Source organism: Dipodomys spectabilis, unplaced genomic scaffold (genome assembly GCF_019054845.1).
Source record: "Dipodomys spectabilis isolate Male_0828 unplaced genomic scaffold, ASM1905484v1 ptg000669l, whole genome shotgun sequence".
Lineage (NCBI taxonomy): Eukaryota > Metazoa > Chordata > Mammalia > Rodentia > Heteromyidae > Dipodomys > Dipodomys spectabilis.
The window spans coordinates 3715251-3727909 of record NW_024871346.1 but is presented as its reverse complement, the minus strand read 5'-3'; the positions used below and the strand labels follow the sequence as shown (position 1 = coordinate 3727909).

The 12659-nt window shown below is 50.8% G+C and overlaps 1 protein-coding gene across 4 annotated transcripts in view; it reads right to left on the bottom strand.

The window, feature by feature from the left end:
• Window positions 1-3789: 3789 nt before the first annotated feature.
• Adgrf5 (adhesion G protein-coupled receptor F5) overlaps window positions 3790-12659 on the bottom strand; it is a 70802-nt gene continuing 61932 nt past the window's right edge. For 3 of the 4 annotated variants that reach the window (XM_042671907.1, XM_042671911.1, XM_042671909.1), the window contains 6 exons: window positions 11936-12115; window positions 8985-10379; window positions 7663-7704; window positions 7512-7571; window positions 6246-6330; window positions 3790-4164 (listed from right to left, as the gene is read on the bottom strand). In XM_042671907.1, the coding sequence (XP_042527841.1) occupies window positions 4085-4164; window positions 6246-6330; window positions 7512-7571; window positions 7663-7704; window positions 8985-10379; window positions 11936-12115 (1842 nt within the window). In that variant the 3' untranslated portion in view covers window positions 3790-4084. Of the gene's footprint in view, window positions 4165-4804; window positions 4875-6245; window positions 6331-7511; window positions 7572-7662; window positions 7705-8984; window positions 10380-11935; window positions 12116-12659 lie in introns of all 4 variants that reach the window. The other variant, XM_042671910.1, reaches the window with a different exon arrangement.

Sequence of the window (12659 nt, the reverse complement as noted above, 5' to 3'; positions counted from 1 at the left end):
TGTGCTTAGCTTTTAATACAATCTCCCTTCTCAAGTTATAGATGAAGGAGGAAGAACAGGCAGGTGCCGGTGGCTCATACCTGAAACCCTAGCTACTCAGGAGGCTGAGATCTGAAGACTGAGGCTCAAAGTCAGCCTGGGCAGGAAAGTCTATAAGACTCTTATCTCCAAGTAACAACCAAAAACTCAGAAGTGGAGCTGTGGCTCAAGGGGTAGAGCACCAGCCTTGAATGAAAAGCTAAGGGACAGTACACACCCAGTTCTGAGTTCGAACCCCAGTACCAGCATGGATACAGAGGGGGGGGGACTGGGTCTCAATAAATTCATTTAACACAGACAAGACCACTGTATGTCGGTTGTAGGACCCATGACCAGGCTGACCACACTGGCTCCAGGACTCAGAAATTCATCTCTCTGGAGATGATCGGCAGGTGTTGGCACAGAGCTGGCCTGCAGGGATTGCACCCATTTGTCATCCTTCCTTCCTCCATCTGCTTCCTGTGCCCTGAGAGCAGCAACCTCATGAAGCTCTACTCTTCTCTGGAATGTTCCAGAAGGTGTTCGTCCACATGGGAACACAGGTTTCTATTTTCAGCAGTCAAGGAAAATCTCGGATCACACACCAACAATAGAATGGACATCTGTGCATTTGCTTCCAGGGCAGTTAGGTCTGAGAGCTCTGCCCGGCCCCCTGGCTGCAGGCTGGTGAGGTGCTGGGTCCTTGCAGGATGGCTGCGTGTGCCGGGAAGGTGAGGAATGCCCTCTGCGGCCCTGAGCCCGGCCGGGAGCTTCGGGAATGGCTGGTGGCTGGAGAATGTTGGGATGTGGGGTTCCATCCTGGCTGACTTGGGGTAACTGGGAACAGCAGCAGCATGTGACAGAACAGCAGATGGTTTATACAAAAACGCTCACAACCTCATTCGGTGCTTTATTGTTAGGCGCGTGCTCCTACACACAGTTGTAGGCCGCCATACACTGAAACATGGCTCTGACGTTCCAAGCATAATTGCATGTGATTTCCAAGCAGCCCATTTCTCTGAAGAGACCCTGGTACGATCGGTAGAGGTGCTTGGGTTCCATCTTTGCTGTGGACATGCCAGGAGCGGAACCTGCATTGACCCTCTTTGGGATGCGGTGAGGTGACATTTATTCTTGACCGCCACCACAGGTCATAAATAAAAAGTGAGGGGCCGTGCACGGAGTTCCCTTTGTCTCCCTAAGTGGCTGGGGTCTTTCTTCTGTTCCCTTGGCCTCAGAATCACCCACAAATCTCTCCCGACTACACTGACTGTAGTTATAATTGTTCTCATCCGCGAATTTATTCTGCAGTGGCCAAAGGCCTTTCTGTTGGTCTCCCCAGAAAGCACAAAAGGCTCTGATCCTGCTGTGTTTCTTGCTTTTAGCAATGGACACCCTAAAACTCGATTGATTTACCTCCGTCTCAATGGATGTTCTCAGCGTCCGTGGGGAGGAAGGGAGTGGACCCGTGGCTATTTGGGAGATGGACGGATGGGCCAGGCTCAGGATATTGCTGGGGTTTCCGTGGAGCTCCTCATGGTTAATTCCCCCTTCACAGGCTCTGACGCAACCCACTGTCTGAACGGCTGTGGCCTTCACGCCATGTGGACAGCCCAGGACTGTGTGCAAGTACGTCACACACAGCTGCCCCGGCACCAGGGCAGTGGCCATGACCTTCGGTGTCACCGGCCTGCCATCTGACCATTGCCTGACCGGCTCGCTGGAGGCCAGGTGAGCTCTGGCCTCGTGTAATTCAGATCCACGCGCCATTTGCTTCTGTGGAAAGGGCAAAGCGTGCATCTTGGAGTGGACAGGAAGGCAGCGAGGACTCCTTCGACTGTTGCTATTCACCCTATTTGTGGAATCTGGAGCGAATGCTGTGGCTTGAAAGGCAGAGGTGCAGATTTGCCTCTGTGTGTGTGAGGTGTGTGTGGGGGGGGGGTGTGAACTCATGAACGTGTGTTGGGGGTTAAGGGAAAGTGATGCCACGAATGCATGCGGGCAGAGGCCAGAACCACGGCCTGAGGAATTCTGTCTTTATGGACGTTCCCTTAGAAGGTCACACACAATGTCTCCCCAGGGACCCCCTCCTGAAGGGGGTGGACGTTCACTGTCCCCTCACAGTTGGATCACAGGCCATCCCTGCCTCCACCCCCCTGCTGGCTCTGGGACACCTCCCTGGCGCCATCTTCCTGGATCCACCTCCAGGGGTTGGAACCATTTCGGGTCATGCTTTCTCCAGTTTGGACTCTCATCCCTGAATGGCCAGAGCTCATGGTGCTGTGTCTCCCCCATTCTGAGCTCTGCCCCAGGGCGGGAGCATTCCCTGGAGAACGCGGCCGCATGGATAGACTCACACTCTCCTCTCCTTCAGTGACTTAGAATCAAGAACCATCCAGTTGGGGCAGAGAGGCGAGCAGGTAGCACTGGGGTCCATTCGCTTTCGGTGCAGTAAGAGGTATCCAGCCCACCTCAAAGGGGGGCAGAAGTAGAATTAGAAGACTAAAATAAAGGGAAGAGCATTTCAATGGTTATCAGATGAAGACCCCAGAATCGCCACGCATGCGTGATTATGATGCCGCAGTCTCTTTAGTCCTGGCTTCCCGGTGCAGGGACTCATTCAGGTTCAACCCTCCAAAGTCTCCTGGGAGGCCCTGACTCGATTGTCTCTGTTCCTTTGGGATCAGACTAGCACCTGGCTAATGCTTATGTGGAGATGGTTTTAATAAATACCTGGGGTTTTCATGAAAAGCACACATACATATATATACACATACACGCACCCGATTCACAAGCTAATCTTTGGGAAACATTCTGCCACTCACTTCCCAAGGCAAAGTATCATCTTGAGCACAGGATAGCTGAGCCATTTCTCTCCAGAAGCTTTCAAGTGGTTGAAAGAAAATCAAAGGAGACCATACAACACTCTTAATATATATTGGTGTGGGGTCTTCAAGACTGAAGAAGACCCCACAGAGGGAGGTGGACAGTACACCAAGAGACATCTTATCCACAGGGACAACAACACTAATGTACAAGGCTACAAGACCATCAGAGTCTATTCTACAATGCACAGCGAAGTACCCAGTTAGACAGCTGGGGTCTGTTTTCAGTGCAGTATAGAAAATCAGTCAATGACAGTGTATAAAAATATATATATGTATATTTGTTATTGTTGTAGTTGTCAAAAGATGGACTGAACTAAACATAAAGCTTTTCTGATAAACTATAAAAAATGAGCCAGCAGTTGGATGTCCATATTATCGGGTTGAGATTGCTCACACATCCTGTGCATACACACTTACTTGGCTGTGACCTTGACACAGAAAGCAACGTATGAACATGTTTCCATCATCTTTTTTTTTCCTTCTAAGCTAGGAAAATATCAGAAAGAAGCTCAACTCATTCTTCATGGCTTGTGTTCCGTTTCCCTTTTGGAGCCATGTATTTGTATTATAGTCTCCAATGTTGCGGGATCTGAGTGATGGTATTTGATCAGTGGACACTTAACATGTGTTTCTTAAGAATGTTGTTTTCATTCTTCCTTCTTTCCTTTCCTTCCTCCCTCCTTTCCTTTTTTCCTTCCCTCCCTTTCTTTTTCCCTCCCTTTCTTTCTCTCCTTCCCCCCTCCATCTTCTTCTCTCCACTCCCTCTCTGCCTCCTTCTTTCATCCTCTCCCTTCCTCCTTCGGTCTGACTTATTTCCAAGGTGCTAGCTGTTTTACTTATCATTATAAGCAAAGCTCATCTTCGTAGCCAAAGGCAAAAAGGCGAAAGGCTCATCACAATTCTATTTTACAATATAGACAGAAAGGTTGGGTGTTGGGGGATTTGAGTTTCACTTAAATACTATACACATTTAGCTTTCCATGAAGTAAGGGCTGGGGAGTGAGATTAATGTAACAGTTACTTTCAGAGTGTCTTTACAAAAGGCATTGGTTCTCTTTTCTACCACACAAGTCTCTGCAGGCAGCATCCGCTCCCAGGAGCCTGCCGCGGGAGGGAACACTCGACTTTCGCAGTCGGCAGGTGGATGGTGGGTTCCCAGGATGTCACGTGGCCTGGACTCAGTTGAGCAATGAATAAGCACTGGATGAATTTTCCACAGATGAGCTGGTTGTCTCTGGTGTGGACACATTATATGTTCCTGCAAAACAGAACAGCAGCTGAGCCTCAAAGACGCGGTCTTCATGCAGCTCCAAGATGGGGACATGGTAGCGGACCAGGGAGGCTCCTTGGGAGTGCTGGAGAACCAGGGCCGCAGTGCTGCTGTTCTCAGGCATGCAGGCAGACCACAAACACCCATGGCTTCCCACCACACCAGCAGCCAGAGCTGTGCTCTCCAGGGGGCGGGAAGAGCTGCAGGGGGGGCAGTCTCGCCACAGGCCACCAGGGGGCAGTCTCTCCACCTGCACCACATGCATGGCCCAGGGACCTTCCGCAGGTATCAGCCTGCCTGGTCCCCTTGCTTGGGGGGAAAAACTGGGAGCTACCTCGGGGCTGAGCTGAAGGCCGGGCTCCATCAAGGAAGAGGAAGGAGACAATGACAGAGGAGGACAGGCGGGGGGTGGGGGGAGGATGCGGAGGTCCGGGACAGTGTAGAAGGGAAGAGGCCCCTGTGGTGCGGGGGGGGGGGGGGGGGGGGGGGGGAAGCCAGAGGTGGCGGGGGGGGGGGGGGCAGCCTCGGAGCAGCTACACAGCTTCGGGTGGGCGGGCGGCCGGCAGGCACTATGCAGAGGAAGAGGAAGAGTGTGCCAGCAGGGAGGGGGTTGCAGTGCCCACCCTACCATCAGATGCATGAACGGCCACTGCTAACAAGGCTGCCATCAGTGCCCGAGGGGTGGGCCTCTGGGACTGCTGGTGACACAAACCAAAGTTACAGAGGTTACAGGCTGCCCCCCAAGTAGACAAGAGTTGACCTGTACTGGTGAGCCCCACAGAACCATCCAGAAGCAAAGAGATAGGCTCAGGCCTTGATTACTCCCCCCTCCTCCCCAAACTGAGTCCACACCCCACATCTATCTAACTGGAAAACAGTACATTTTATCGACCCTTCCATATGGCATAATTGTGAGTCTGTGGGATTCTTTTGTGGTGGGTGGTGGTTGTGGGGCTTGAACTTGGGGCCCGGGCGCTGTCCCTAAGCTCTTTTGCTCAAGGCCAGCGTTCTACTACTTGAGCCACAGCACCACTTCTGGTTTTCTGGCCTTTTCATGGACTTTCCTACCCAGGCTGGCTTTGAACCATGATCCTCAGATCTCAGCCTCCTGAGTGTGAGCTACCCATACCCGGTGGGTGATTCTTTCATACAGTTTTCATGGTTTTTGCTTCAATGGAAGCGATGGAAGCCAAGTCCAAGGGTCCTAATATCTCCTGGATATTCAATCGTCTCTCTGACAGCATTCCCATCAGTGACTCAGAGAATAAAAAATCATCTTCCAGTTTTATGAGTTGTTTATCAAACAGAATCCGTGAACACTTATGGTCCTGGAGGTTTAGTGATGACCGATATTCCCCAAGTATTCCAGACCAAGGCTTTTGGATCAAATATTTCTCATGAAATATAGAAATCTAGGGCTGGAATTGTCATAGGTTGAGGTCTATTCAGTTTCAAACAGCTGGGGGAAGGCTGGGTGACACTCAGAGGTTCAGTGGCAGTGTCTGCCGAATGTGCAGGAGGCTGGGGGTGGGGGGAGAGGGAGGGTGGGAAACAAAACACCTGGAAGATTTCTTGCGCTTATTTTTCTGTGGTGGATAATGGTAGGTGGCCAGGCTTGCAGTTTACCAGAACAGCTAACGATCGCTCACCAAAGTCATTCATCCTCTGTTTCATATTTCCAAAGTGGACATTTCAGCCAGGAGTATTTCAAATAAGAGTAGCTGGCGTGGGTTGCTGCTCATGCATGCCTATTAATTTCTATCAATACCAGCATGCAAAATAGGCCTTTCCCATGAAAAGAGGGAAAAACGGATAACAAACCCACAGAGTAGAATCCCCCAGGTAGGATTTCCCAAGTTTATTCTTTCCCACATAAACATGAAGGCCAGCCATTCAGGCCCATGTGTTCATTCGCAAATGGCCCTGAAGGCTTCTCTTCTTGTAGTTTGCTGTTAGCTACCCACCAAGGGAAGCCAGTCACTGCCCAACCTCCTGGTGATGTGTGAAGGGGAGGAGGCAGGAAACATTTGTTCTGATCACCCACGGAATACTCAGAAGATACAACCTACCTGTTTTACCAAAAAGATTGTTAAATCTTCTCGATATTGGAGAACTCATGGAAAACACAGGTGTCGATGAACCTAGGGATGTTGACTAGAAGAGAGATTTTTAGAAAATAAATAAATAAACATGACAAAGTGCATCTGTTCCCGCAGGGCAGTTGGGGCTGGGAGGACTGGTTTGCTGCCCTCTTGTACACACTTTCCTGCCTGGCAATTCACACTCCCTTAGACCACAGCAAGGCTCCGTGATCTTACCATGTGCATTAGAAAAACTCCTCCAAGACATGGGCTTTCCCGTGTTTCTTCCTCCTCTCTCTCTTCTTCCTTATTTTCTTCCTTGCTCCCTTTCCTCCTTCCCTTTCCTTTTTTCCTTTCTCACTTCCTCTCTTTCCCTCCTCTTCCCTCCCTCCTCTTCCCCTTCCCCTTCCTTTCTCTCTTCCTCTTTCCTTCCCTTCCCTTCTCCTTGTATTCCTTTCTCCTTCCTTCCTCCTTTCCTTTTTTCTCCCCTGCTTTTTGGCACTGTGAATCAAACCCAGGATCTGCACATAGCTAATCGATGGTACAACCCAGCTCAAAGATATTTTTTCCTGTTTGGTAGATTTTTCTAGTATCTTCTGACATATAAAAATAATTTTAGGGCTGGGAAGTTGGCTCAGTGGTAGAGCACTTGCCTTGCATGCATGAGGCCCTGGGTTCAATTCCCCAGCACCACATAAGCAAAAAGAAAAAAAGCCAGAAGTGGCGCTGTGGCTCAAGTGGTAGAGCGCTAGCCTTGAGCTGAAGAGCTGAGGGACAGGGCCCAGGCCCAGAGTTCAAGGCCCCACGACCAGACCCCTCCCAAAAAAATTTTAAAAATAATAAAAAATAATAAAATAATAAGTTAAAGTGATAAAAAATAAAAATATATTCAAAGACAATATTTAGGTTAAAAATGTTTACTTCTCAAATAGTTTTCTCTAATGCCTTGAAGTTCCCTCAGAAGATTCTTACTGGGAGCCTGAAATTGACCTTAATTTTATATGATCTCTCATGCTGCTATGCAGCATTCTAGAAGAGAACTCTATGGCTGTGTTTAATAGGCAGCCTGAGGCCACAAGAAGAAAAAATCAATTGAATAATCAATGCCCAAATAAGTGGTGGAGGTAGAGGGGCTTGGGTGTAAACCCACCAGTCCCAATGCTACTGGACAAAGTTCATGTAGTTCATTTCATCATACAGGTGGAAGCTATGAGGGTGGGAAGCAGAATGTCTCCCCGGGGGGGTGAGGATCACCTTTGAGTGCTGGGAAGACCATCTTGACAGCGAGAACTTGTTCAGCAAAGCCTCCTGCACCTATGGTGTTTAAAAGAAGCCAATGTAAATTCAGGAGTTCAGCAGGCCACTTGTCCCCTAGCCTTCCATGGGCACAGGAAGCCATTCTTACCTTCTGATCCCAGAGACAGCCGAAGAGTAAGATGAACAGTCCCTGTGAAGAAGGATGAGAAGAGGTGAATTTTAATCCAATGCAAGTGTCCGAGGAAAGAAGCGGCGTTAGCCTGGTATTGAATGCCGCCACAAACCAGGTATGGCGGCCCCTTCTTCCCTGCCTGAGTTCATGGATCAAGTCCAGCACATGGTAACGTCAAAGGGGTTGCGTGCAGTAGGTCCTAAATGACACGATGCTAGGAGAGCATTTTCTAGTTCTACTTATGACTGGTATGCCCACTGTTTATACTCTTAAATAGGCCTTCAATGTCTGTGCTATTTCCCATTCTTCCCTGCAGGTTATGATGATGATCTGGGATGAGTTAACTAACATCTTCCAATGGAGATGTGCGTGCGTGCATGCATACATGCGTGTGTGTGTGTGTGTGTGTGTGTGTGTGTGTGTGTGTGTGTGTGTGTGTGTGTGACCTGGGGCTATAACTCAGGGCTCCGTGCTATCTCTGATCTTTTGTGCTCAAGGCTAGCTCTCTACTACTTGGGCCACAGGCTCTACTTCTGACTTTTTGGTGGTTACTTGGAGATAAGAATCTCACTGACTTTTCTGCCCGGGTTGGCTTTAAACCACAGTCCTCAGATCTCCGCCTCCTTCGTAGCTGGGATTAGAGGTATGAACCACTGGCTGGAGGCCTATGTTGTAGGGGCAGTAGATGGCAACCTTAGAACTCAGAGCCACAGTCCCAGTCCCAGACATTGGGGTTTTATAGGCATGCCACAAACACCCAGGAAGCAAAACTCCACCTCCAGCCCCCTTATCTCCTTTCCACTTTATGGGATCCTGCATCCGCTAGGTAGACTTTCACCCATCCTTATCCTCTCTCTATGGAACAGAGAAGGATTAATGGCTCCCTTTTCTACATGTCAAAAGCTTGTGATCCATTTCTCCCTCCTGGATCTTCTAACCAACTAGCCTCCATTGTCATTAGTGATGAACGACAGAAGAGGAAAGCCTTGTGTGCACTCTACTATATGCAGATGGTCTGCGATTCATGAGGCATTCATTCTGTGGGGCCTACAGCGATCATTTCTTCCAGGGATATGGCGATGAACGAGACAGGTGTACTCACACACACAGCTCACAGGGTGCCGATGGAGATTGGCTGAGACACCGCTTGGCTTAGCAGTGATGTTTTTCACTGAAGACTTAATTGGTTTCTCTGCACCAAAACCCTTCCCCATTCCCGCTTCTGTTTGTGTTTCCGTCCTGGGTGTGTCCCGCCGGAGTGTGTCCCTTTCCCGGCCGCCCCGCAGCACCCCACTTACCTGGAAGGCGTTGAGGAGCGTGAAGATGATGTGGAAGACGGCGCTGCTCCCCTGGAACACGGTGGCGAGCCCGAACCCCCACGTGAGCCCCAGGAGCGGCGTGAGCACCCCGACGCTCTTGCTGATCTGCAGCAAGCTGCTCTTCTCCTGCTTGCTCGGCCTGTCGCCGACGGAGGGCCTGAGGATCTTGGCGATGACCACGACGGTGATGGTCAGGTTGACCACCACGATGGCCAGGGCCGGGATCACGAAGGCCAGCAGTGCCTTGGTGTCCTCCCAGTTGAGCCAGCACGCATTCTTCCTGGTGTACGCATCCCTGGGCTGCGTGGCCCCCAGCGTGACCGCCGCAATGGCCAGGGGACAGACGTAGCCCAGCGAGAAGGCCAGGGCCTTCTGCGTGGACTTGCTAGCGTCGTGCAAGATGAACACCAGGCGGTAGAAGAGCATGAGGCCCAGGGTCAGCATCCAGAAGAAGACACTGAGGTAGAAGAAGTGGATGAAGAAGGTGGTGGCCACGCAGGCTGTCTCCTTGAGAGGGGAGTAATAGTCCTGGATGGCAGCGGCCACCATGAACCAGGCATCGGCCAGGAGGAGGGAGGCCGCGATGTTCACGATGCAGATGTGCCGCATGTAGGACGTCCGGTTCTTGGTGACCGACTTCCACACCATGGCCTCCACCACCAGGCAGGCCGCCAGGCTCAGGATGGAGAAGCCCAGCCCGATATAGGAAATGATGTCCAGCAGGATCTTCATCAGAGAGTCGGGGTCCGGGGAGTCGGGGGACATGAGGATGGAGAAGGAGGTGAGGTGGTCACAGTAACACGACACCGTGTCCGCACGGACTTCTTTCACGTAGCACCCGCTGGTGTCCCACCCCCCGGTGTGATTGGCAAGGCTGAAGTTCCAGAAGACGCACTGGGGCCTCTCCCTTGAATAGTGGTTGCTCTTAAAGGTCATGGCAATCCCGAATGGCCTGGCCATCTGGCGGCTGATGGTGGTGGTCATCACTAAGCTGCTGGCCAAAGTCCTTCTGGGAAGCTCCGGGGCGAGAATGGCTTTGAGGGTTGGGAAGGCCACGGTGACGATGGACGACTCCGGCTGCAGGTGGCCCAGCTGGCATTCGTCAATGGCCACATCGCCCCAGAGGTCCGAGTCCGGGAAAACAAACTTCTGTTGGTAGAGTTTCGGGGGGCCTGGTTTCACCAACATGCTCTTCATTTGCACATTGGGGTGGGAGAGAGATGGAGGGGTGCTGTCTCCCAACCACAGGGCTTGGGAAAATCTTTCCACCGAATGCAGCAGCTGGGAAGTGTGGTTGCTCTGCTGCTGTTGTAATTCCTGCCAGGAGTGGAAGGTAGACGCGTCCAGGATGACATTCACGGTGGAGAGCAGATCCTGGAAGTGACACCCATGAGATTCTTTCTACCGCAGCTGGGTGGTGAGAAGCAAAAGGGGGAAGAACAGAGAGGAAAACAGGCATCCTGGGCAGAGAGGATCTGGGACCTGTCTTCTACCAATGCTGTCAGAGGAGGGAACCTCAGACAGACAGCAGGGCTGGGCTCAATACTTACTACTAGCAGCCATGAGAACCACGCTCCTACGCCTTGCTAAGGCCAATTCGGCAGGTGGCAGGACTATTCATGATCTTGTTTGGGTTTCTTGTAGATTTCAGATCTATAAAGGCTGTCTAGTAGAAGACATCTCATCAACAAGTATGGGAAAGTCTCCAAGATGTTCTCAATCCTTAAGCATTCGCTAAGTCCGGGCATTGAAGAGATCTTTATTTTCTACTAAGTGACTTTATTCTCTTTCTCTCTCTCTCTCTCTCTCTCACACACACACACACACACATTTAAGCCTGAGGGTTCCCATTTATGAAATTATTTTACTTCCTGTCTCTACCTTGCCTTAACTCTGAGAGTGTGAGCTCTAATAGCAGCTTGACCTCCCACATGACATGTCCTAATCTTCAAACCTGGGAAATGGGCCTTTGTGGGGACACATTGTTTGTGTAGAGGGAACTGTGGGACACATTGTTTGTGTAGAGGGAACTGCGTAAATGGTTCAACCTGAACCACCTGGGAAAGCCAAACTGCAATGACCAGGAACTTCATGAGAGCTATGAGAAGAGATGAAGGCCGAAGGGAAGAAACTGTGTGGCAACAGAGACAGAAGACAGAGAGAGGCAGCCACCAGCCAAAGGACACCTGGCGCCACCTGGAGCTGGAGGACAGGGGGAGCTTCTTGTCTGGGTGCTTTGGGGGGAGCGGGACTCTGAGGACACCTTGGCTCAGGGTTCTAACCTCTAGAACTGTGACAGGACAAATTCCTCTTGTGAGCTACCCAGTTTGTGGTTCTTCATTCCAGTGGCCCAAGGAAGAAATACGACAAAGTTCCTTTGCTATTGGCTTGTTTGGTGGGTGACAGGGAGTGGAAGGAGAGGGAAGATGGGATTCACTATTCCTTGACACCCCCTACTTTTATTTCGTCTTCCTTCTGGTACAAGGTGTGACCTTCCTGCACTCCAGCTTCTGTGGAGACATGGCTGTGACTAGACTCCTCCCAACCTGCTCCAGTCCTGCCGGTGTCCGGGTGCCCTAGTGTCACACTTCAGTTTCTTGGTCTGCTGTACTGTGGCTTCACCTCTGTAAGAATCCTGCCATTAGTCTCCTCGTCTGAGCTCTTGCAAGTGAATCTCTTTCCTCCCAGGACTCTAATTTCCCCAAAGGGCATGTTCAGTATATTACATACTGCCTGAAGAAGGAAACTACTACAGAGACCCACTAAAGAAACCTTCATTTCCCCAAGGGACACTGGGAATGCTGCGATATCGTCACAGCCACCGATAACAGACCAAGTAATGGCAGGTCCTTGCTCCGAAGAGGCTAAAGAGGAAGAGGTAGGAGGGAAGTGACACAAGAAGACATGACATGTGGCTCGTCCATACTCACCCTCATCATTTCCACATTCACTTGGGTTGGCACTGTCGAGAGCAGACCAAGAATGTTAATGATGGCACCCAGGCTCCCAGGGGAGGAGCGGATGTCCTGCTTCTCCTTGCCCGTGCTGACAGAAAGATCCTTGAGGTAGGCCGGGAGCTTCAGGTCCTGGGAGGGACTCTTGATCAATGCCTAGTGAAACCAGAGAAGCCACAGTGAGACACACGTCAGTCTGTCCAGCCAGTCTGTCCAGCCAGTGGCTCTGCTGGTGGATTCACGGCAAGCTCTTCCATGGCTGTGGATTTTGTCTATTTTTCCCTGTGCCCATGAAGCGAAGGGAATCCCGTGAGCTCTCTTGGATTATCCATGCGCGCTCTTTAGAATGGGCTCAGAAGTAAGGTCTCACACACGGAGAGGGGAGGGCGGAACATCTCTCTCCCTGAACACTAGACATAAAGGAAAGGTGCATATCATGGCTCTAGGACCACAGTCTGCCTCTGTGTGTTCTCTTGTATCATTCTTTCTGCTGATCACTGACAGGCCACTCTTGCTATCCTGGGGAAATCCTGGCTTGTGCCTGTTACCCCAGTGTCATGACTGACTGGTACCCCCGCATGACAAATCGTTATCTATCCATACTGACCAAAGAATACCACGCCAAACAAATCATAAGCTCCTTCATAAAGCAAGCAACACGTCATATCTCCAGAAAACCTAACCAAACACAAGGCAGACA